The sequence below is a fragment of the Neopelma chrysocephalum genome, unplaced genomic scaffold (genome assembly GCF_003984885.1).
Source record: "Neopelma chrysocephalum unplaced genomic scaffold, ASM398488v2 Primary Assembly neopelma1_24, whole genome shotgun sequence".
Taxonomy (NCBI): Eukaryota; Metazoa; Chordata; class Aves; order Passeriformes; family Pipridae; genus Neopelma; species Neopelma chrysocephalum.
Window position 1 is genome coordinate 26,144,590 of NW_020897693.1, and position 23,629 is coordinate 26,168,218.

Consider the following 23,629-nt stretch of genomic DNA (forward strand, 5'->3'; position numbering starts at 1 on the left):
TGATGAACAAGCTTTTGCCAGATCCACTGTGGTGTGAAAATGGGGAGATAGCCGCCTTTTCCATTCTGAGCTAAGTAGATTTTGGCACAGGAGGAAAGCTAAACCTTTGACTTCAACAAATCTCCTTGAAGAAGTACTGCACAAACTTGCAGAAAGGAAGTGTCCTTAATGAAAGAGACTGGTGTGATAGCTAAATTCCTAATATTGCATATGCCTACTTTCCAGTAGCACAAATGCACTCCTAACTTAGTCCTTCGTGCAACTGTACTCTCAATACAGGGTGAGTGATTATTCTGCACTACTGTTTGCCTGGTGAACAGTCCTAGCCTGCAGAAATAACCTACGTTTCAAACCAAGAGAATGAAGAAGGGCATCACAATACTTCCACAATACCAAGCCATGTGGTAATTTGAGGGCAGTCTCCCTGCCATTTAAGGCTGCTATTTAAATGAGAGTAAGAACAAAACCGCCTGAGATGGTTGGTCAATCCAAAGGCATACAGAACTGGAAACAGCACTCTTCAGATGTAGTAATAGCAACAGAAGCAGGCAGTAGAAAACACAGGACAGAATTTTCAAATGGGACATGTGAGAAAATGGGAGGATACTGAATAAATAAATGGGAAATGGTTAAACTAAGATGGAAAATTAAAAGGAGAGGATTTAAAGGCAAATCGAAAGAGGCATGAATAGTCTTCTGTAATAGTCTAGATGGTGGAGAAATCCAAAAGCAAATAACAGAAAAGTATGACTTTTTGAATGAGCCAATATAACAAAACAGGAAGAACATTATTCATGAACTACCAGTACTATTAATGTAACGAAGTAAGACATTGGGTCCCTTTTCTTCAGCTTTAGATCATAAGTTTTATTCTGCTCTGAGCTGTCTTTAGGGAAAGATCATTAAACTCATAGTAATAATATGTCTCCAGAATACAGGAACAGTAAAAAACCCAAACCACTTTCTTCTTATACTAGAGTGTGTGACCCACTCTTGTGCTGTTACTCCTGTATAAGGAAGTTTTACTTCCCTGTTCGACACAATTTCATCAATTCCTAAGGCTCAGAACAGGCCTTATTACAGTGCCTGTAAGAGCAGATGCTTGGCAAGTCTGTGTATGCCAGTGAGAACATCATTCAATTTTATGCACACTTCTGTTTTCTGCCTTGGTATAATTCATTAGCACACTCTACAAAATACCCCATAAAATTGAATTTGGCTTTAATGTTAAGGTTCTAATGACTACAGCATTGTTTAAGAAAACAAACCCAACAAAAATCTCACAAAGAGCAGTTTCTCCTCTTTAATATTAAAGTTGATGTTTACACCTGATAAACAGAGAAAATATCCAAAGGATTATATAATACACAAGTAGGAATAACAAAATAGTCCTAATTTTTTTTACTATTTTTGCCTTCATCATTTAAAATAGTGACACAGCATAGTTTTCGTGGTGGCAAAGCTTTTTTGATAGCATGTAATGGAATTTGTACAATACATACACTTTTGTGGCTTATTTCATCCTCATTCTAATACAAAGATTCCTAAAGTGGGCAATATATGAAGGTGAGGTTAAAGCTTTGATTAAAGACAGCTGTACTGCTTTCCAACCTGTTATGTCACAGCATTAAGTAGAGGAATAAATAAACAAATATAAGCCTAACCTGATTTATCTGTGTGTCTCCACATAAATTTGTTTAACATAAGAACAAATAAAGCAAAGCTTTGATGGAGGTTGAGCAGAATTTTCAACATCTGTGCAGATAAATTTAATTTATTCAAAAAGAAAAAGCAGCATTAGTGCATCATGTAAAAGCTGATTTAAATTATTTCATACAACAGAAAGCATATGCAGTAGCTAAAACAAATTCAGTTTGCCTTTAAAACCCATTTCACTCAGACAACCATTACTTCTGAATTTTCTAGTATGATAATATTCTGTTATTTCTTCTTTTTCATTCTCTTCCTAATTTTACATATGCCACCAACCAAAACCACAGTTAGAAGTCCCAGGGGCAGCAACACCCTAAATGCAGCTTCTGTGTATCTTTATGGCCAGATCCTTAAAGCTGGTCAGATAAAATAAGATCAGCACAATACCTTAAACATTTGAACATAAATGAATAACAGGTGTTTGAATATTTTTTTTTAAATAAATCTTTTCACTGTAACACATTCAAACCCAGGAAAATATCTCTATATAACAACAACTCACTGTAATGGAGCTATACTAGCTTATCTCTGCAGCAAGAGACAGAGTACAGGAAGACTAAAAGAGTTTTTTTCCTGAAAATGAAAGATTAGTCAAAATGATAAATTCCTGTCTGAAACTTATCAGGAAGTGTTAAGGTGAGAATTAAAAATTAAAAATCAAAACACTGTGTATGCACCTGAAAACTATAGCTGACAAATTTCTGAACAGGATTAATGTTTTTTTAACTCAAGTCAAGACTGTAAAAAGTCTGCATGTGATTTTTGAAATCATACAGGCACACAAAGTATCACTTCAACTAAAAAATGGTGACGTATATGCATTGTAATGTTTTAAAGACCCTTTCCTTCTGGAAAAGGTTATCAGCTTGTGCTTTAGGGAGACTGTTCTCCCACCTTTAATTCTACAACAGAATCCATACCTCTGCTTCTCTGAAAATCTGAACATGATGAGCATATAGGCAAAACTCTCATTAACTTTTTAAAATACATTGTCTGTTCCTGAATACCAGTCAGCAAAGACAAGAGTATTGAAGTCTGTCAAAACCAATAAGCTGCTGTCATTAAAAAGCATCTAACTGAGAGCACAAACCTGAGTGGTGATGTGGATGGAAACAGAAGAGACTGAACTCAAAACTTCAAGAAGGGCTAACACCCACCTCAACGTACTTCTGATCTTGGTGGTTACAACAAGAAAAAAGCAAGACTCTTACAAGAAAACAAGTACACAGGAAACTTCTGTCCATTTGTGTTTTATTTGTCTTGTAGAACCAATTCAGCATGAAGCACTGTTTCATCTTTTTTTTTTTTTTTAATTCTTCTTCTTGAACACCAGGATGGTAAACTTTTTCAGAAATAACCCACACAGAGAACTCCTGAATGTTGTTCTTTCAGACTTCAGAATGCTAGAAAATTGCATGCTACAGTACCTACAGGGGTCAAGACAGATTTCTTCCTTAAAGTCAGTTAAGAGAAAAATTCCTAGGTAGAGATTCCCTAGGGGTGGGGGAGTGGAAAAGACAAAACACAAGTTATTTCTGAATCATTAAAATATTAAAATACTTGTTAAAATCCCCCCAAAAACTAACCCCAAACTTCACAGGCTTATATACATAAAATAAAATCTGTGCTCTTCACTTTCACCCCCCATAAAAATCCTCTAACTTAGATTATTTTCTAACTTTTAACTTGGTATTCCATTGTTCATTTTAACAATGAGATAGTGATGAAACACATATACCAATTATTCTCTCAAAATCTGGCTATTTACTGTAACAGTCATGATCCTGTCTTACCACTTGGGCTTTACAAGCTTTGCATTATATTGTTTTAAGCCCCAAAACAACAGTCTTTACCAGATTTCCCTGTCACCATAGGTGTCTGAGTCACATCACTAGCACTGAATAAACTTGTGAGTGAAACCATAAAAAGCACTTAAAGATGACTCTGTAACGGGGTAAGAACCGAAAGCTCCACCTTTCAGCCTGTGCATTTTTGTCTTTGTTTCGAATGCTAGAAGAAACCATACGGAAGGAAGATTAGAGTATTTAGAAACTAGCTGTTTGACAGAGGCAGAACTGCTGATAGTGAGTGGGTTGTGTCTGTCTTTTTTGGCTGATCACAACAGAGGTCTGAAGCAAAACAGAAACTCTTGATAAGTTTGTGTAAAGCGGCAGTAGCATAAGGGCGGGCAGCAGGAGTTCATCTGAAGTTCAGGGCAGATGCTGCCATTAGTTTACACTGCAGGAAAGTAAAATTGCTTCTGGATTTACCTCTTCCTCCCAACATCAGTGTTGAGCCATGCTGTGTCGCAGAGTCACAATGTCAGTAGGAAAGCAGTCTTTTAGCAGGATACCACGCTCACGATGGCAGTCCAGCTCTTCAATAAATCCATACCAGTAGATGACTAATCCAGGGCCAAATCTATCAAGCAAAAAAGAAAAATGAACTTATGTGATTGTGTTAGGGGAACCTTAATTTCCCACCTCTGTGATTCCAATAGAAGTAAATCTGTTAATTTCACTGCAAAATTGGAGAGAGTATTTGACCTCCATTTAATTTTCAAATTTCAACTCATGTTCAATTGATAGATGTCAATAATACCTGATTCCATGAATAAAAATGCTATTTAGACACTCAAACAATTCATATCAGTCTTTTTTTTCTCCTTTGAACACTTTGCACGTATCAGCAAAAAATAGCTATGTATTAAATAGTATTCAATAACTTTGATATATATGGAAATGTCTCTTCCCATGTACTCAGCTTTTTTAGATTTGGGGGTGTAGACATTAAAAACACAAGAGTTTTAGCACATCTCAGTTCATGCAAATGATAATCCATGAAGATAACAACGAATCCTTAAAATATAATCTCTACAATGAGCTATTATTCAGGCAATTATTAACATTAAGCACAATTCAGAAGAAACAGAAAGTTTGTGCTGTAACGTCTCTGAAATGTGCCTCAAGAATTCCTCAGATATTGCTAACTCTGACTGATCCCCACTAGGCAAACTCAGGAAGTAGCCCCATGGACTATTTTACCCATCAGGAAGTTCAGACCTTCAGGCTGGGTTCATAAAGAAGTAATCACTATCAATCACTGTGTACTGTGATATGTTTTGCACATCAGTTTCACGTTTTTCCTACTGAGAGCACTTAATTAAAGGGCAGCACTACTTCTGGTGTAGTGTTGCAGGAATTTTACAGTGGAATCATAAATTATGAATGTTGGGTTAGTAAAAGGATGTCTAAAAACAGAACTGCTTTCTGCAGTCTAACATTACAGCAGTCTGTACAACATTAGGCCAAAAAGCTTTTTCTTCCTTGATTTATTATATGCTGTACTGAACTTGCCAAAACCAACAGTGCAGGATGAGCTGTTAGATACCGTCTGTACAAGAAAAAGTTCAATAGAATGTCATGTAATGGTTTATATGCAAAGCCATGCTCAGGACTCAACCAATATGGTAGACAATTTTTGTTAATGTTTAATTATAATAAAAATGTGATGAGAGGAGCCATGGTAACCTAAATTTCCCCTGAGCAGAAAATACAAGCACTCAAAGCCAGGGGTAGTGCCAGACTGGCTTCATGAAGGTGGTTTCTTTCCAGCAGTCGGGGGAAAACTCTATTTGATGTGCTTATTTAATGGAATAGGCATCAAAGGAAAAAGAAACCTTGGTGGTTTCCTACTGCAGTTTCAATTAGATACGGGAGTCTTTTGCCTGAAACTGCTCCAGAGTGTTGTAACATTGTCTATGGCTACTATTCTTCACCCTCGAATTGGCCACAGTTCAGTGGCAGAGTAAATAACCCCTAAGCGCAGCTGAGGCCACAATGGCAAATGTGCTGTTTGCAGCTGGAAGATGATATTTGAAAGCTGAAAGGTTAAAACTCTGACAAATCTGGCTACACTAGATAACACATTCTTACACGTTTGGCAATAAATACAGTTCAGACTAAAAAGTGGCTAATGTGGAAGGATAATGCTGCCTGCACACAATTCCTAAGTTTTCTCTGGCTGGCCAACAACTTCAGCCTCTACTGTCTCTAAGGATATTGTCCTTTGATCAAGTTAATGTGAGGCCAAGACATGCAGAACCTCATGTACTGGGGAGGCCAGATAGCCTAGCAGGAGCAAGGGGCCAATGGCAGATGAGGCCAAGGACTGATGCTCTCAGCCTCTAGTGAGAGACAGCAGTTTGCTGATGCTGGATGGACCCTTACTTTTGTTATTTCACAGACTGTGTGTCTGTTCCCGCATCAAGCAAACATAGAAATGGGATAATTGGGTGGGGATGTACTTATGTACTAACCAAAGTTATTTTAAAAGCAAAAATCCCCGCTACATAGGGAGCAGACCTTAAATTTCTAATGGGCTGCTTTGTGCAAGGCAGAAGCTATGAAATGTATGCAAGCAGTTACTGATTAGGAGCACGTGTGCCAGGTAAAATCCTTATGCTAATTGGCAGCTGCTCACCCAAGTTTTGAAGGGAGTGTGTGGCAGTTTGAATCCCCCATTCATTGTAAAATGCATGTGGCACTGTGCTTAAGTAATTTCTTAAGTTATTTCTTGAAACCGTAATTTTAAATAAAATTACTATTTTGAGACAACTCAAAAGGCTAATTTAAGTCTTTTTAGCAAATCACCTCTGCTTAAGCACAATTTTTGATGCACTTTAAAAATTACGTTCAGAAATGCCAAATTTGGTAATAAAATTTATATACAAGAACATCTATAGATTGTTAATGGCAGGAGCAAGTACATCTTTAGCATGAAAATATCCATCAATCCTGCTTTTGACTGCGGTGTCATAGCAAAACTGTTTGCCCTGTGCTGCCTAGGTTGCACTTTTTTCAACTCTATTGTGTCATTCCTTCTATTATAGCTCTATAACACACAACTCCTGTACGGTCACACGAAAAAACACACCATACTTTTGTTTAAAAGCACTTAAGTGCGCTACTTAAGACCAAAATTAACTTGTTGGCACATTAGCATTTGCCACTGACTATCAGGAACTCCTGCTGCTAAGTGCTAATTTCTCTCTCATTAAAGCCCAGAGTTGCCAAATCACAAACAATGCCACTGGTTAATTACTGCTGCCTTAATTTGAAACGACATTTAACCTTTTTGTGAAAACGGATGAGGTAGGGAAGGGTAACTTAAAGTAAGAACTATCCTTTTTAATTCGACTCCTTCCAAAGTGTGGATATGATAGCATGATGATTGAAAGTCAGGCAACAAAATGACTTCTTGCATCACTTGTAACATTTAACAAGCTAGTGAATAACCGTGGTTTCCACACGAGAATGAACTTATAAATAACAGAATGCTCACTTGGTATTGCTATGGAAAGGGGACACATCCATTAGCTCCGAGGAGGAGAGAAAAACTTTGAATGTACCAATTGGTTCTAAAACGTAATATAGACACAAGATAGGCTAGGTTATTTCATAGGAAAGACACATTGGAGATAGTTTAAGCTTAAACTGAAAATCTACCTTAGAATGTAATAAACTACTGGACTCCTATGCGTTTTCTTCTTGCTCAGAAAAACTGAATAAATTCCTGAGAATGTACCTAACTTTTATTTTTCCTCCCTTGTCTTTCTTTAGTTCTTAGCCTGAAAAGCCTAGGTGTGAAGGAATATATCCAAATGTTATACAAAACTGTAGATTCAGCTATTTCAGTGAAACTAGTGCTTTTAAAACTTTACTTTTATAAGGAATTTTTTCTTAAAGCTGAAAAGAAATCTAAGTAACTAAGGTTTGGTTAATTCCATGCAGCCAAAATAGAATAAACAGTAAATACAGAGGCAAGCTTCCTTCAGAACATAATCAACATAGCAAGTGAAAGTTGTCCACACAGGTTGCATCAGTTTACCTAAAAATCAACCAATAACTAGGTAGCTACCATTATATAAATCCTGGTTTATTCATTGTCTAGCTTTGACATTAGAAGTTGTGACTACAAGGCAGCCCAAGCCGACTTAGCTGTACTTGGGGTCTGAGTACCAGAAGTGCCAAAAGGGAGGTAGGGAGGTTTATGACCCCAAGGCACGGCAAGACCAGAGCAGGATTACAAAAACTTGCAAATTAGTTTAGGCCTGATTTAGGCTTGATATAGAAGACTAAATTTAGTCTAAGCTCTAAAGGCAGAAGACAGTGTCTTCCAAAGAATCAACCAAAGCATTTGAGATAGATGACGGTGATAGTAAAATACAGTTTGAGTACAGCTAAATATAGTTGCAGGCTCAACAAGTTCTTTAAATAAAATTTACATCTGACCATACTATTTGCTCTAAATAAGTCAGGGTTGCACTAATTTCAGATTGTTCAGAGGCACTCTTGTACTGGTTTAATGACACAAATTTTGAAAGAAATCCATAGTTAAAGAAGTACGCCAATAATCCTGGGACACTGGGTTTTGTCTTGGAAAAGAGTTTCACAGAGATATACTGAAAAGCCAGGAAGGTAAAAATCAGATAACCCAAAGCCAAATGGCTATTTGTGTTAAGAAAAAGCACCGCCACCACCACCAACGACAACAACAAACCAAACAAGGAACCATTAAAAAAAAAAAGGGGACAGAAAACAACAAAGTAAAATGCGAATCTGGATTTAACTTGCCCTCCAGTTGAACCAGTTTCATGCTAGAATAGAAAGAAGACATTTATTTATCAAAGTGGCCTAGTAGGCTCACCCATATTCTACTTCACTTCAAGAAAAACTACTTTATAGTAACATCTTTTCTTCTGGAATGTCTGTGTGGGGTCCATACTAGCTTCTAAGGATTTGCCTAAACATGTGGCTATTGTGAGGCCATTTTTTCACCATCAAAAAGCCTTGCATGTGGTTTTATAAAAAATGCATTTTCAACACACTGCTTGATACTGAAGAGAAATGTAAAACAACTTGCAATTGTTTTTATACAAATGTTCACTTCACTTAGTTTATTTGTTACAGATGGGTTTTACGCATCTCAGCATAATGTAAATAATTTGAATTCCAAGAGACTCTCATAATAAAATGCTGGCATAAAAATTATTATTTCTAATATGCATGCATTTATAGAAATATTTTATCAAACAGATTAAGCCAAGTATTAATGTTATGAAAGCATAACAGTCTACCTGGTTGGTGATTTTAATTACGAAGGTCAGAACTGAATGTGTCTTTGAAGGACTGCATTCTGGTCTCCCTCACTTTTCAATGTCAGCTAAAAACCTGGCTTTGTTTTCTTGATTTTCTTTTTAAATATGAAGCAAATCAGAGCATTACCATTTGCATATCACCATTTATTTCCTGGGGAAGGGGAGTTACAAAAGTTCACAAATAAATTATTACATTCTAAGTCAATTTAACATGGTTCTTCAGAATCACAGCTGTGAGCAAACAGGTTTTACTTGTAGCACTAATAAACCCTGAAGATAAAATAATTAACCCCTCCTATAATATCTAATACATTTACTGTTTAAGGACTCTCAACTGTATTTTAGTGTAGAAGTCTCATTTGTGTTAGTGGAGGAAATTTAGAAATTGGCAGAACTAGGCTTGTAGGCAACAACCACAGACCACATTTTCAAGTAAGGTCAATTGGCATCAGTGAGCCAACTTCCTTACATCTAGACTAGTTTACTACTGCTGATGACACAGCATTATGTATGTTGGCAAACATTTATCAGCCGCTACTCAGAAACTTATTTCGATTAGCAAGAAATTTTCCCCTTAAACACCTACTAAAATCTTAATTCAGAATAGTTTACAACAAGATATTTTTTCTACTGTTCATTTATACAGAGTTCTAAAATTGAATACAGGCACTTGTGTATGAAGATAGTGCATTTTAAAAACTCGCAATGCAATTTAAAGGTAACGGTGGGGCTTTATTATCCCTGTCAGTTTTCAAACCCGCCACACGCTTTTGTGATCCAGTGACACACACACAGCACCGTATTACTCTGACTTCACCAAATCTGGTTGAAAGAAAGGAAAAAAAGCCCCCAGTACTTATTAAAATCAAGTAACTGAATTATAGTTTTTGCTTTATTTTTGTGCCCAACTCCCTTAAGCTACTTACCACTGCCTTCCTGCAGTAGCAACTGCACAAAAATAAATTTCCTTGCAAATGTGGTTCAAGAAAGTTTACTAAGTTCTGATAACACACTTTTAAGATAATACAAAATTTGTCCATGGTACTAACAAGCACTAGATCAAGCCTCACACACAGAAGTTAGCATAATGTTTCAAGGATCCAGGCATCCAGTTTATGCTGCTTAAGGTAAAATGAAGCAAGTAAAACCTAATCTGCTTTAAGCTTTGATGTTACCACAGTAGTTGGGGGAAGTCTTGTTTTTACTGAAGACAAGTAAAAAAATCAAAGTCTATTAATATTCTATGAGACTCCCATTTCCAAGGAGGTTGTGACTCAAAAGTGGGAATTTCTTTTGGGCTGAGAAATGTAGGCATTTCCATGAATGCCAGATACTGATGTTACATGTAGTTGATGTGGAAGTTAGAGGTGTCAGGAGAAAAAAATGGTGGATGGAAACAAATATCAGGTCTCTTTCTCTATAGTTACACCTCACTTGGATATGATTAAATCTTAATGAGCTTTTTCTTACACTAGCTGTCTTTTTATCTCTGCAATGAGACTGTTAAGGCTTCAATCAAATAGCAGTATTTCATCAGGCTTATAATATGATTTAATTGCTTTTGGCATTTGGAGAAATACAAACAAATCAAGTGATATTTATGTGGACATAAGGGAGCATTTAAAATATTTCAGAATTTTGCATAGCACAGTTTTTAAATGCATATTAATAGACTGCACCAGAAACTCTGCAAGTCACTGTCATTAAAATATTATAAATACAATACAACTTTTAGCTGCATAATACATTTTTAATAAACAAACTGTCGAAACACATTCTTCACTTGCACTTATTCATTCAGATCTGAGTACTGTTCTCCAGGCAAAGAAAGGATTTTTATAATCCTCAATGACAAGTTAGGCTTTTTTTTTAATACAGTTCTCATGGAAATTAACGTCTAAAAACTATGATTAAATAACATTGAGGTTGCAGCGATTTACAAGGATCAAGGCTTTCTAAGCGAAGACTGATGCAATAAGTGAGAAAGAAAACACATACTGGCTCAAGGCAGCTTTTCATTAACAGAAGAGAGTCTTTAGTAAACTTTGAATCTCTCAGGTTTTGTTGGTTCATGTCCTAACTTCTACTGAAATATTTTGTTGTCTGTTAGCAGTATTCCAGATGCTCAACTCTCAAAGTGCCTGTGAGTACTTAACGTAAAACACTTTTTTACTTCCAGTCTCAGCATGTTCAAAATCAGGTGATGCATTCTTTGTACATCAGATTGTAAGAATATGTGCTGTGAAGACAGACTATAAGGTGACCCTATGCCTGCACTGCAGAATTGGGTTGATGTACTTAAAATCAACATGATTAATTAACTCACATCAACATTTCAGAAAAGAAATTGTTGATCTTCATACTGCTGGCCTGCTTCATGGAAATAATGGCCAAAGTTTTATCTTAAGAATCATATAATGATTTGGGTTGGAAGGGATCTTAAAAATCATCTAGTTCCAAGCCCCCTGCTGTGGGCAGGGATGCCAAACACTAGGTCAGGTTGCTTAGGGCCTCATCCAACCTGGCCTTGAACACTTCCAGGGTTGGGGCATCCACAACCTCTCTAGGCAACCTGTTCCAATGCCTCACCACCCTCTGAATAAAGAATTTCTTCCTAACATCTCATCTAAACATGCCCTCTTTCAGTTTAAAACTGGTGCCTCTTGTCCTGTCACTATCTACCTGTACAAAAAGTGCCTCTCTCTCCTTTTTATAACCTCCTTTTAGATACTGGAAGGCTGCAATGAAGTCTCCCCAGAGCCTTCTCTTCTCCAAGCTTAACAACCCCAGCTGTCTCAAGCTGTCCTCATAGGAGAGGTGCTCCATCCCTCTGTCTATCTTCCTGGCCCTCCTCTGGACTCGGTCTAACAGGTCCACATCTCTCTTGTGCTGGGGCTCCCAGAGCTGGATGCAGTACTCCAGGTGGGATCTCACAAGGGCAGAGTAGAGGGGTAGAATGCCCTCCCTCACCCTGCTGGCCACACTGCTTTGGATGCAGCCCAGGATGTGGTTGGTCTTCTCAGTTGTAAGTGCACACTGTTGGCTTCTTCTGGCTTTAGATGGGATCACTTCGGTATGCATCTTGGAAAACAATGCATTTTGGCTGCCTGGGAAAATAATTCCTGTATCTTTCTAAAAGAGATGATAGGTAGTGTTCCCGTACCTTACTTGTTACTTTGGAGATAGGTCCAAGATTCCTAGAAATACAAGGATTCTACATCAGTTAACCATCTCAATACAGGGCAAAGTGACTTCAGGTACCCTGGATGATGGTCATAACTAACCACAAGAAGCTCAACCAAAAAAAATCTCAAATCTGACAGGCACAATATAAGAAAAATGTTCTACATCTTCTTTTTCAGAAGCTTCATAAATTCCATTCTGATGGAGAAAGTCTAATATTCTATTCTGTATTAGGTGTGGCATCTACATATTTGTCTTTCATAATACAGAGTTAGAACATTGTTTTATTGTCCACTGTTTTACAAGTCCATTAATGTGTTCCTGTTCAAAGCAGCAACACTTCCATCTTACAACACGCAATTTGAGGACTAGCTTACTAAAGCTATGCTGCTTCTATTTTGTGTTACTTGTATTTACCGGTTAAGACACTGCAAGAATGTTTCTGTCTTTTGAAAAAACAGGGAAGAAAGACGGTTGTTTGCATTGCAGAACTATTCCACATATTGTTGCTGAAAGCATTGCTTTCTGATTAAATCCAGGCAAAGAATGGTGCTTCCTAAGGTACTTGCTTGTTACTTAGTCTCCCTTAGAAAACCTTATGTCATTAGTTCTCTCTCTAGAGACTGCCGATGCAAGGCTCCTACTGTTTTATTCTGCACATTTTAAGTTGTTGAAGAGTTACTGAGGTTATTTCAAACATTTTGTTTAACTCACAGCAGCCTTCCCAAAGGAATGCTTGGCTGAAAACTACCTCTTATCCTGGGTGACAGAAAACATAAGAAAAGCTTTTGAGTACTGTCAGATTGAAGTCCAGGCAGCCACAACTGCTGGTCAACTCAGGTTGCCACTAGGTGATTATGAGTTGTTTATTTTTAGGGCTGGAAGTAACAGGCCATCCTAAGGCCAGTGCAAGATGATATCTGAATAATCTGTGAGTGCCTCACAGTTTGCAGCAATCCTTTCTTTCTGTGTAGCTGTTTATCTGGTGTCAGTGCTCTCTGGAAAGACAGGATATGTCAAAAGTGCCTTTAATGAAGGAGGCAGAACCTGGTGTATAGCATCACACATAAAATGCTTCTGCCTGTCAATTATACACAATAGTGTGTTTGGTAGTTAACTACTAAGCAACATGCTATACTTAAATTTACTGTCTCTCAAAATTTAAGTCACCTATCTGTATTAAGCAGGGAAAAGTTTAAAAAGGAAGTGATATGTCTGCTGCCCATCACTGTGGAACCTGGTGCCCATCCAGAACAAAAGCAAACACTTCCTCTGACCTTGAATATTCCTGTTGCCTTTGTAATTCACTGGCAAACTTTACTTGTGCCTGGCACTCACTTATTTCTAACATCTGAGGCTCTTTACCTTGTCTCTCAATTTGATTCATATACCCAGTGTCTGTTCAATATGAGTTGGTCCTGCCCCACTTCATATTTGAAAATAACTTGGGATTTAGTTGTTATTTAGAAAACGAGTGTGCCCTGAGATACTTGAGTCTTAAGTTTCACCTGCAAAATATCCAGTCTCCCAGAAGAGATATTTTCACATGCTGAAAGCTGGAGACTGTTCCAGAGACTTTAGGAAACAACCAAGGCAATGTGTAGAACCATCCATTCATTATTGGGTGAAATAAGTGCATAACTGGGGATATGCAAAGAAATCTATTTCCCTTTTTTGCCTTCTGTCTCCATTACTTACAAACACAAACACACACACGCACACAGAGCTCTACTGCATGCACTTTCTGAAAAATTAATGTTATTTAGATTTATTTACAAGTTATTTGTTCCTTCTTAGTACATACTAACACTAGAAACAATTTAATTTCGGCTTTCTTTGCTTACTATACACCGAACCTTTCTGGTATCACCATCAAGGTACAGAATTCTGTTCAAAAGGAAGACATAAAAATGCACATGGCCACGTAAGTGAGCCCAGAAGGAGGGAGAGAAGAATCAGAGAAAAATGCTATTGCTTGTGAAGGTTTAAAAGCAACAGCAGATTAGTCAAGTTAGCCAGTGACATATTACCATCCATAAGACCTGAGGCAGAAGTCTGGAACACGACAAAATAGCATAGTATTAACATCTTCCCTCACACAACTACATGTTGGAAATACTCAAAGACAAATTGGACTACATATTCCTGTGTTTTCTTTCTTTCTTTCTTTTTCTTCCTTTTCTTTCTTTCTTTCTTTCTTTCATTTTTAATTCTTTGCCATGCAATTGCTAGATTGCTAGATAAAGGAACATTGTTGGCAGACAGCCTTCCAAGGGCATCATGGATAGCACTAGCAGTCTCATTTTAAACAAAACAGAAAAAGCGTGAGTTATTGAGCTGCTCTTCCTGTTCAATTCCTGACCCCTTTAAGACAAAGCAAAACTAACAGAAAATAAAAGCAACAACAAGAAGAAAAATAAACACAACTCTTCCCTCCAAAGACAAATTAAATTTGAGTAACCAGCTTGGAACATCATGAACAACCAGTTGTACTAAACTTTCTGAGACTTGGTTAACTTCCACCTGAGCACAGTCACTTTGTTTTTTGGTTCTTACACTGCCTAAAAGCTCAGAGTAAGTACATTAACTGATAAGATTAGTATTTGTTATAAGCAGCTGTCTTTCCCTCTCCCTTGTCAGCCAAAAATTGCAAGGAGTTTTTTTTTGTGTGTGTGTTTGGTTTTTTTTTTTTATTTAAAGTGCTTATTTTCTAGTATTCTCCCTGTATTTGTGATTGCAATGTCATAGCACGCCATGCGTTCAAAATGTAATGAAGGACAGTGGTTAAAAATGGTTCCTGAATTCCATGGTTGCTGTACTCTGACAGAAACCTCTCAAGAAAGCTGTCTCTCACAGAAATCCACTTGTCAGGAACAGCCATAATGCAGCTTAAGGAGAGGTGCTGACATAAGGTTTCCATCTGCTCCAACCTCAGCGCTGATCACTGAATATGCTGAAGATGTGAATGACACCTTCAACTTGAACCAAGTAATGGAAGACCAATATAGACAATAAAAGATACTTAAGATATTTTTCTTGTCAGTCCCCTCAGTTTATAGCACTCCTGCAATAAAGGGGGGGATCTTCCAAGCTAAGACCATCGTTAGCTGGAAGGCATAACCCCACTCCCTAATTAAACCCCAAAAACACACCCAAAAAAGAGGAAAACAAAGTCAATAAGTAAGAGGGGAGAGAGAACAACTACACCTCATTAAACAGTCAGTGAACACTTAGGCAATTTCAACTATTTCCTTCTACTTCTAGGATATCTCCATACCAACTACTAACTTTTGCCAAAGATTTCAAAGTGTCTTTCTGTACCTTTGAGGTATCACCCTTTTTACAAATCAATATTTCTACACTCGAAGTAACTTTGACACAGTTTGAAGTAAGTGAATTGACTTGGAGGTAGGTATGTGCACAACAGACTAATACACCTCAATTACATACTATATATTACTTCATTAGAATACAAATACACCTTTGTCTGGCATCATCTTCCTGAAGAATGAGATGAATCCTCAGTGGGATTCGGACCTTTTCAGTACCAAGTCTGCTATGCAGAATTCCCCAGTGACAAAGCTATTTCCATCAGGCTACAGAGAGGCAAACTGACTACCACTTGAATTAGTATGGTATGTTCTGCCCTGGTTACAAAAACAAGCTGCCCAGTTACAAAAACCAGCTTACCAAACTCCTTCCCTACTCAGAAGTACCTGACAGCAAGATGTATAAATCGATGCAGGCATATCCACTTTTTTCCTTCAAGCTCCCTAGGCCTAAAGCACCAGGATGAACTGCTAAAGGAAAACTTGCACAGGTACTGCATTTTTGCTGAGGGTAAAAAGGACTTCCAGTTTGAGACCAGAATATCTCTCAGTTCCACAGTTGCTAAATCCACATTAACATTTTTAAAAGCTATTTCTAAAGCCATACCAACAGATTAAGCATTATTTTTAGTTAAGTTCAAAGAGAAGAAAAAGTACAGCTTTGCCTGCTCTACCTGATTTCACTATGGCAACAGCAGAAAAATGGTAAATTCAGGAGATTAGGAGAACTTTAATTCCAGCTGAACCAGCAAAATTAAGAATTAATTTATGATTTCTTGTTTACCTACAGGCAGTTTTGAAGCATTCTTTAATTAAAAAAAATTCAAGTCAGACAACATTAAAAAATATAGAAATGTTATAGAACAGTATAGAACAGCTTCTATTTGCTTAAGTAATGTTTCCATTTAATGTACTTACTTGATCTCATTTGATTAACACTGCCAATATTTAGTACTGCGCAAATTTATGGAAATCTAACTTTAAAGAGCTTTGTGGTACTGAGTGATTTTTTAATTTTTTATATACTTATACTGAAGTGACTTGATGAGATTCTGGAATAAATGAAATATAACTCAGTAGCATGTAGTGATGTCTTGTGACATGCTGTGAGGTAATATAGGCAGAAACATGTCATCAGTGTGGGTAAAATAATCTGAATGCTTTTAGATTGGTTTACTTTGCAGAAAAGTCTGTCCCATGACTATAAAAAACTGTGAATAAAACCTGATAGATTTTTTTCCCCCATGGGCATTTAAGGAAAATTGCGCACTTGCAGAATATCTTACTTATATACCGCAGAAGTTGTGAGATTGTCTAATATTTATGTTAGAGGAAACCAAACTGCATTCTACTTTTTAGAAAACGAGAAAAAAACCCCAAATCAGATACTATATTTGGATTGCTACTGTGTAAATACATAATAAAAAAAAAAAAAATCTTCGTGGCCATCTGCTGGACTCGCTCCAGGAGCTCCATGTCTCTCTTGCTCTGAGGAGCCCAGAACTGGACATAGCACTCCAGATGCACCTCACTAGGGCTGAGCAGAGGGGCAGGATCACCTCCCTCAGCCTGCTGGCCATGCTCTTCCTAAGACACCCCAATGGCCTTCTTGGCCACAAGGGCACACTGCTGGCTCATGGACAGCTTGTTGTTCACCAGGATCCCCAGGCCCTTCAGAGCTGTTTTCCAGAAGATAGGTCCTCAGCCTGTACTGCTCCATGGGTTATTCTTCCCTGTGTCTAATAAAAAAGTATAATAAATCTAAATTAAAAAAAAAAGTCTAATAAAAGAGCAGATGTGGTGCAAGTAAAGTTTTAACTTTTTGATATCGCTGTCTGGCAGCCACGACCAATCTAAGAACATTTTTTGTCTTAAACAGTAAAGATCCAGAAACTAAATCAAACATTTATTAGTCATTGTTTAAGTTACCTACTTTTTTACTACAGGTAACTATTCTGACTTTTGTACATGATCTGCAGTTTAACAGTAACATGCCCAACATATTGCTACAGTTCATTTCAAAACCTGCACATAAAGCCTGCGATAAAGAAATTATATTTCCCTTTGCTTTCCCAGAGGAATCAATCTCTCTAACAGCTGATCAATAAAGGGACACAAAGTGATGCAGCTAAGGAAAGGGTAAAATAATCCTGAGAGGAGGAGAGAGATTTTCAGTAAAAATCTAGAAATACTGTATTCCCTTAAATACCTGCTTACTCCTCATCTGGAAACCGTAGACAGGTCATTCAACAAAGACATATAACAGCTAGATATGGAGGAAGGCTACTGCAATGTCCAGGAAAAAGAACAGTTGTTCATAGGGAAGACTAGATGAGTTTGGTCTTTCCAGCCTAGGAGAGCAAAGGCTGAGGAGAGGTGTAATTGTCCTCCATCCACCAGGGAGACCAATGTGCTGGGTCTAGAAAAAACTTCCAGTGAGGGTAGTGGGATCAAAACACTTGAAATGATTTTAACAAACAGGTTAGAAGACACAGTGTTTATCACAACTGGGGACTAGACACAGTGAGAAAACCTTACACATTTCTAAATGTAGTACAAAAGCCTAGTAATACAAAATGCTCTCTCAAGCCATTTGAAATGGTATCACCACTGCTAACAAACTTAAACGCAGACCCAAATGTTTTTCCCTACCTGAGCAATGAAGACAAATACCTGCATAATATAACTGGTATTTATAAAACAAGATACTAGAAAGTTATCCAGAATGCAGGAAAATAAAGAGTTTAAAAAAAGGTAAGATTAAAAGGAAATCTCCTTTTCAAATGGGCAATATGAATCTGAACCATGTTTATTTGCCTACAGATGTAGCTTAATAATTAAGTTTTCATAAATAATAATGGTTTGTCTGATTTTTATGAAAGTTAACATCTTCAAATTGCAAAGGTTCTCTATACTTGGAAGTTTAATAATACATAAAGACAAGCATACTTTTCTAATTGAAGAAATATATACAACTTTTATAATTTCATTTTTTGTTTTTACAATACACACAACCTCAAACTCTTCTGGTTAAGTGTTATCCAAGTTACTCCTGTCTAGTGTTCAAGCCTAAAGCAAAGTGAACAATCAAAGATACATTGAAAGAAACGAAACAACCACAAACCCTCAGAATTCTGAGTATTAGCTCCATTACTAATTCCCTGTCCTGGTTTTTAAGGAGAAAAATATTTTATTATCTGTAAGCAATACCCATGCCAGTCACACCCTCCATCCCACTCCATTTTTTTTTAATTTAATGTATGGTTCTTCTTAGGGTTGTAATGTATATAGCTCATAAAACGTTTCTGGGACCAGGTGACCATCTCATCTCCCCTGACCCACCTGGCAAAGTGGACTCAGTGTGGATACTACAGCTCATAAAGCACACAGCAAATCTAATGGTAAGTGAAGGCACAAAATTCTCAGTGGAGAAGTTGTGCTTGTAAACCAACTTCTTGGCAGAGTTAAAGGTGACAGGTGGAGTATACCACCTACAACAAACTTGCCTGCAGTAAAAATGGGCTGAACATTTTTTGCTTACAAATAGAGCTAAACTTAACAGTAAAACAGAACAAAGCAATAGCAACTGAATCAAATGTGACAGCAAAAATCCTATTTTATGCACACACTTTATTACAGTTCTTAACTTTGTGTTTGTACAGCAAATGAATTTATGCTTCAGCACGTCTAAAACTGAATTACAGAGACACACACAGTGGTAATTTTCTTTACAGTCACCAGCAACTGAATGAGAAAAAAAGAGGGCAACTATCCCAAAAGAAAGTATACACTCAATTTCTTTGTCTTACCTGTCCAGCCACTTAGAGAACAAAAATATTTATTGTAAGGATGAGCCATAAAGTGACAGATATTAGATTCAAAGTGTGAAGAAATAACCACCTCTATCTACTTTCATATGCTGCTTTTAGCAAGAATCCTTTTCACTACACTGTTTTTGGAATAATTAAAAAAATAAGAGGCATGAGAGATGAAAATGACATACTGTCATGGTAGATTTAGTCTTTGTGAAAACAAAATGTAGAAAGTTATGTGAAGCAGAGGTGTGGTGTGAAACATCTGGACAAAAATTAGAATAAAAATCCAAAATGCATGATGTTAGAAAAGCAGAGAGTTAAGCCATTGTCCTCATTCAGCATTAACTGGTACTTGCCAAAAATCTTGCAACAAAGACTGACATTAAATAAACAGATACCAAATAATGGCACCTAAATGTTCACAAAATTTCGGAAATATAAATGGTCTAAGATAAGTTATGTAAGGAGCAAGCAACCACCTTTCCTGATTTTGTATCCAGAGCTTAGTGAAATATTACATATTCTTAGGATTTTTCCAAAATCCAAGAGAAACAAACTCAACAATTTTAGTGTATTATCAGAAGGGTGAATTTAAATATGAAGCTCTCAATTGACAATAAATATTTTTATTTTTAACATTAAAACACCTTTGAAAATCCTTTACCTTTTGTAAATCCTATGTTTCCAGATGAATCTGAAAAAATCAGTAATTATCATGTTGGACTAACTTATAGATAAATGAAATACTTAACTTTAAAATTTACATTTTTATCATTCTATATTCATTAGATTCTAATAAATAATTTTAAGAGATTGTCAGGGAGGGAAGCTTGATAGTTTAGGGTTTTTTATTACTAAAATGAAAATGATGAATTTGGAAGTAGAGACCAAACTTGTTTGGGGATATTTCAGACATTACTCTATGTTAACAAGATCACTTTAAACATTTTTTTTTTTCATATTTTGCCCATAGAGTAGTTATTACAATCATGGAATCATAGAACGGTTTAAGTTGGAAGGGACCCTAAAGGTCATCCAGTTCAACCTCCCTGCCATGGGCAGGGACACTTCTCACTAGACCAGGTTGCTCAAAGCCCCATGCAACCTGGCCTTGAACACTTCCAAGAATGGGGCATTCACAAGGTCTCTGGGCAATCTGTTCCAGTGCCTCACCACTCTCACAGTAAAGAACTCCCTAATATCTAATCTAAACCTACTTTTTCAGTTTGAATCCATTCCCCCTTGACCTGTCAACTACACGGTCAATAGTCACTCTGCATCTTTCCTGTAGGCTCCTCTCAGGTACTGGAAGGTTGCAATTAGATCACTCCAAAGCCTTCTCTTTTCCAGGCTGAACAATTCCAATTCTCTCAGCCTTTCCTCATAGGAGAGGTGATCCATCCCTCTAATCATCTTGGTGACCCTTCTCTGGAGTTGCTCCAACAGGTCAGTGCCCCTCTTGTGTTGGAGACAGAGCTGAATGCAGCACTCCGGGTGGGGTCTCACCAGAGTGGCTTAGGGGGGCAGAATCCCCTCCCACAACCTGCTGGCCACGACTGGATACGACTGGTTTCTGGGCTGCAAGTGCATGTTGCCAGCTCATGCCCAGCCTCTCATCCACCAATACCACCTTTCGAGTAAGTGAGGGGTAAATATCTGGTGCTCAAGAATGGCCTTATGGGAAACGTGTATTATGTTTACTGTTATTCGATGATGAAATGTCAACAGACTAAAATATTTCTATATTAAATTATTCCATTCAATAAAAGCATCAATAGTTTGCCTGGTTTTAAAATATAATTCCACTACAATGCAATAAAAGAAATAGCACTACTGTAAAAGCTTTGTTGTGCATTAGTCCAAATTAACCACAGCCTCCTGGACTTGGGGTATTGTTAAGGGTTTGACAAACCCACAACTATAAAGAAATTCAGAGATCAGACTAAAAATCTTTACTTACCACTTTGTGCCTAGATATAATAATTCATTGACTATATTAAGGATAGGCCAATAACTCCAATAATTCCCTGTCTTTATGGTTTTAAAATAAAACCATTAAAATAGATGGTATCTTTAAAAAAATAGTAAATAAACATTAAGGACATTGTGCACACACACACTTATTACAAAGCACTGTTTATACGATGTGGTATTTTTTCACAACACGTGGGGGGCAAAATGGTTTCCATTACCTCACTAAAACATACACAAATAAAGAAATATTGACCACTCAATCAGGAGTTGCAGGCATTGGGCTGTATGATAGGGACCTTCCAAATACAATTGAAGAAAATGTACCTCATAAATAATGGTCTGGCCATTAAAGCAAATACAGTCAACTCACAGCTCACAGGATGCAACATGAAAAAGCAAGGTGACCAGCATGATGACAAGGGAATTTTTGGAATAGTTCAAAAAGAAGAAAAATATGAATGGACAAAAATATCTCTTTTCTCGATACATATCTTCTTTACTATTTCAGATTTTCCCCTGTTTTAAAGCATTCCATCTCATTCATGGTTCCCTTACGTGAATGGAAGGTAAACAGATGCACTGAAATCTCTCATGACACTAAAGCATCTCACAGTTGTTTATTTTAATTTCTGGCATACATTATGATCTGTAGTTAATGGATCCTCTGTTCTTATGCCATTTTGATTATATCAGCATGTATTTTACTTATTCATCAGCAACTCTATTTGTCTTCTATATCACAATTTGACATCAATACCAGAAATGGGATGAGATGCAAACAAAATGATACAGAATTACTAAATAATAGTTGATCATTAACTATATGTGCAATGCATGACTTGTCATAATCATATTTAACAGTAGGTAATGAATGTTTCTTTGTACTGCACTTCCAGAAATACGACAGAAGAAAAAAAGATGCTTTCAGACCTAAAAAAAAATTGCAATTACCAGTGGCTAATCACATCTGAGGATTATTGGTCTTTATGACTAAGAAGTCACGGATTCCATTAGATGCCTCTTTATAGTTAGTTATCAGTGACTTGGTGATCTCAGGTGGATCTCTCAGGTGGTACTTTTTCTAACAAAACTCTGCTGTAATGCTCTCAAAATTCAGCTTGGTCCCAGGGAGTTACTTTTCCAGTTGTTATTCCCAACTGTTCGGACACCAGAAAAGCAATGCAGAATGTAGCACTCACTACTTGGCTGAGTAAAATCTAGAAACTCGAGCCGTAACATTCAATTTGACATTTGACTTAAAATGCAGGGGTTACCACAACAAAAAAACTCAACTATGTTTTCATTTAGCAACATTAAAATTTAGTCATTTTTGATCTGATGAAACATTTGAAATTTTTGAAGAAGAAATTTTTTATTTTAGTTTGCTGAAGCATATTTCAGAATTAAATGGCATCCCTCACAGCTCTCCCTTTTCTTTTAACACGTTGGAATGTGGTTACACTTCCTCAACTCTAATGAAGTACTATAAAAGAGTGGAGGAGGAGATATGATTCTCCAGCCACAACAGCTATCCACACTGAACACAGACCATTGCAGGACTGCAGTTATTGCTTTATTAAAAATGACATGAAAGACAACATTTCAAGTTCACTCAAATAATTGATATATTCTCAGCTGGACTGAAGCAGACATTTCAGTTTGATTTTTATAGCAGAAACATTGAAACTTATGAAAACTTTGTTCTCTGTCCAAAACTGCCCCAACAGCCAACAAAAAAATTCTTCAACAAATTTTCTGGAGTGACAATGATTGTTTTTCAGTTAAGGAAAGAAAAGTAGTATAAGAAATCAAAGAAACAGGCAATTTTGATATCTGATAACCAAAAGGAATGTTTTGGCAGAAATGAATTTATCTCCACTGCAGTCTTGATGAAGCTTTTCAGATTTTTAGTACTTGCTTATCTTTGTTACCACACTCAGGCATGCATCTATCTTCTGAGAGGTCTGCTTTAACGGCTGAGCCCTAATGGCTCAGCTAACAGGGTATGTTAAAAGACAACAAAAATTAGTAGTCAGTTTGATCTCCATGCTATCCACTTTTAGACCTCTAAAAGAGCAAGGCTGATCTACATATTAAAACAATCCAAAACCAAAAAGTAGAAAATAGACAAATGGTAAAACAAAACCAAACCAACCCAAGACTGGAGGTAAGTGTCATAACAAATGACACATTTTCAGCCAGACAACTTCAATGCAATACTTATTTTCCAATTATCTATCCTATCTTTTAACTTAAAGTTGTTTATAGATGATAGATGAAAAGATTCCTAGGGAATAAACTCAGAGATAGGACCAACTTGATGATTTATATATTGCTGTAGTAACATAAAAAAGGGGCATGTTTATAGAGATGCTTACATACACATGAATATATAGGTGTGAGAGAGTATGCTCATGATGGGATGACCTAAGTTAAAGTAATCTTGGTTAAATTTT

The 23,629-nt window shown here is 36.9% G+C and overlaps 1 protein-coding gene across 3 annotated transcripts in view; it reads right to left on the bottom strand.

Moving 5' to 3' along the window:
- Positions 1-1,278: 1,278 nt before the first annotated feature.
- CUNH15orf41 (chromosome unknown C15orf41 homolog) overlaps positions 1,279-23,629 on the bottom strand; it is a 125,362-nt gene continuing 103,011 nt past the window's right edge. For all 3 annotated transcript variants that reach the window (XM_027709034.1, XM_027709049.1, XM_027709058.1), the window contains 2 exons: positions 3,984-4,134; positions 1,279-3,140 (listed from right to left, as the gene is read on the bottom strand). In XM_027709034.1, coding sequence (XP_027564835.1) covers positions 3,999-4,134 — 136 coding nt within the window. In that variant the 3' untranslated portion in view covers positions 1,279-3,140; positions 3,984-3,998. The remainder of the gene's footprint in view (positions 3,141-3,983; positions 4,135-23,629) is intronic.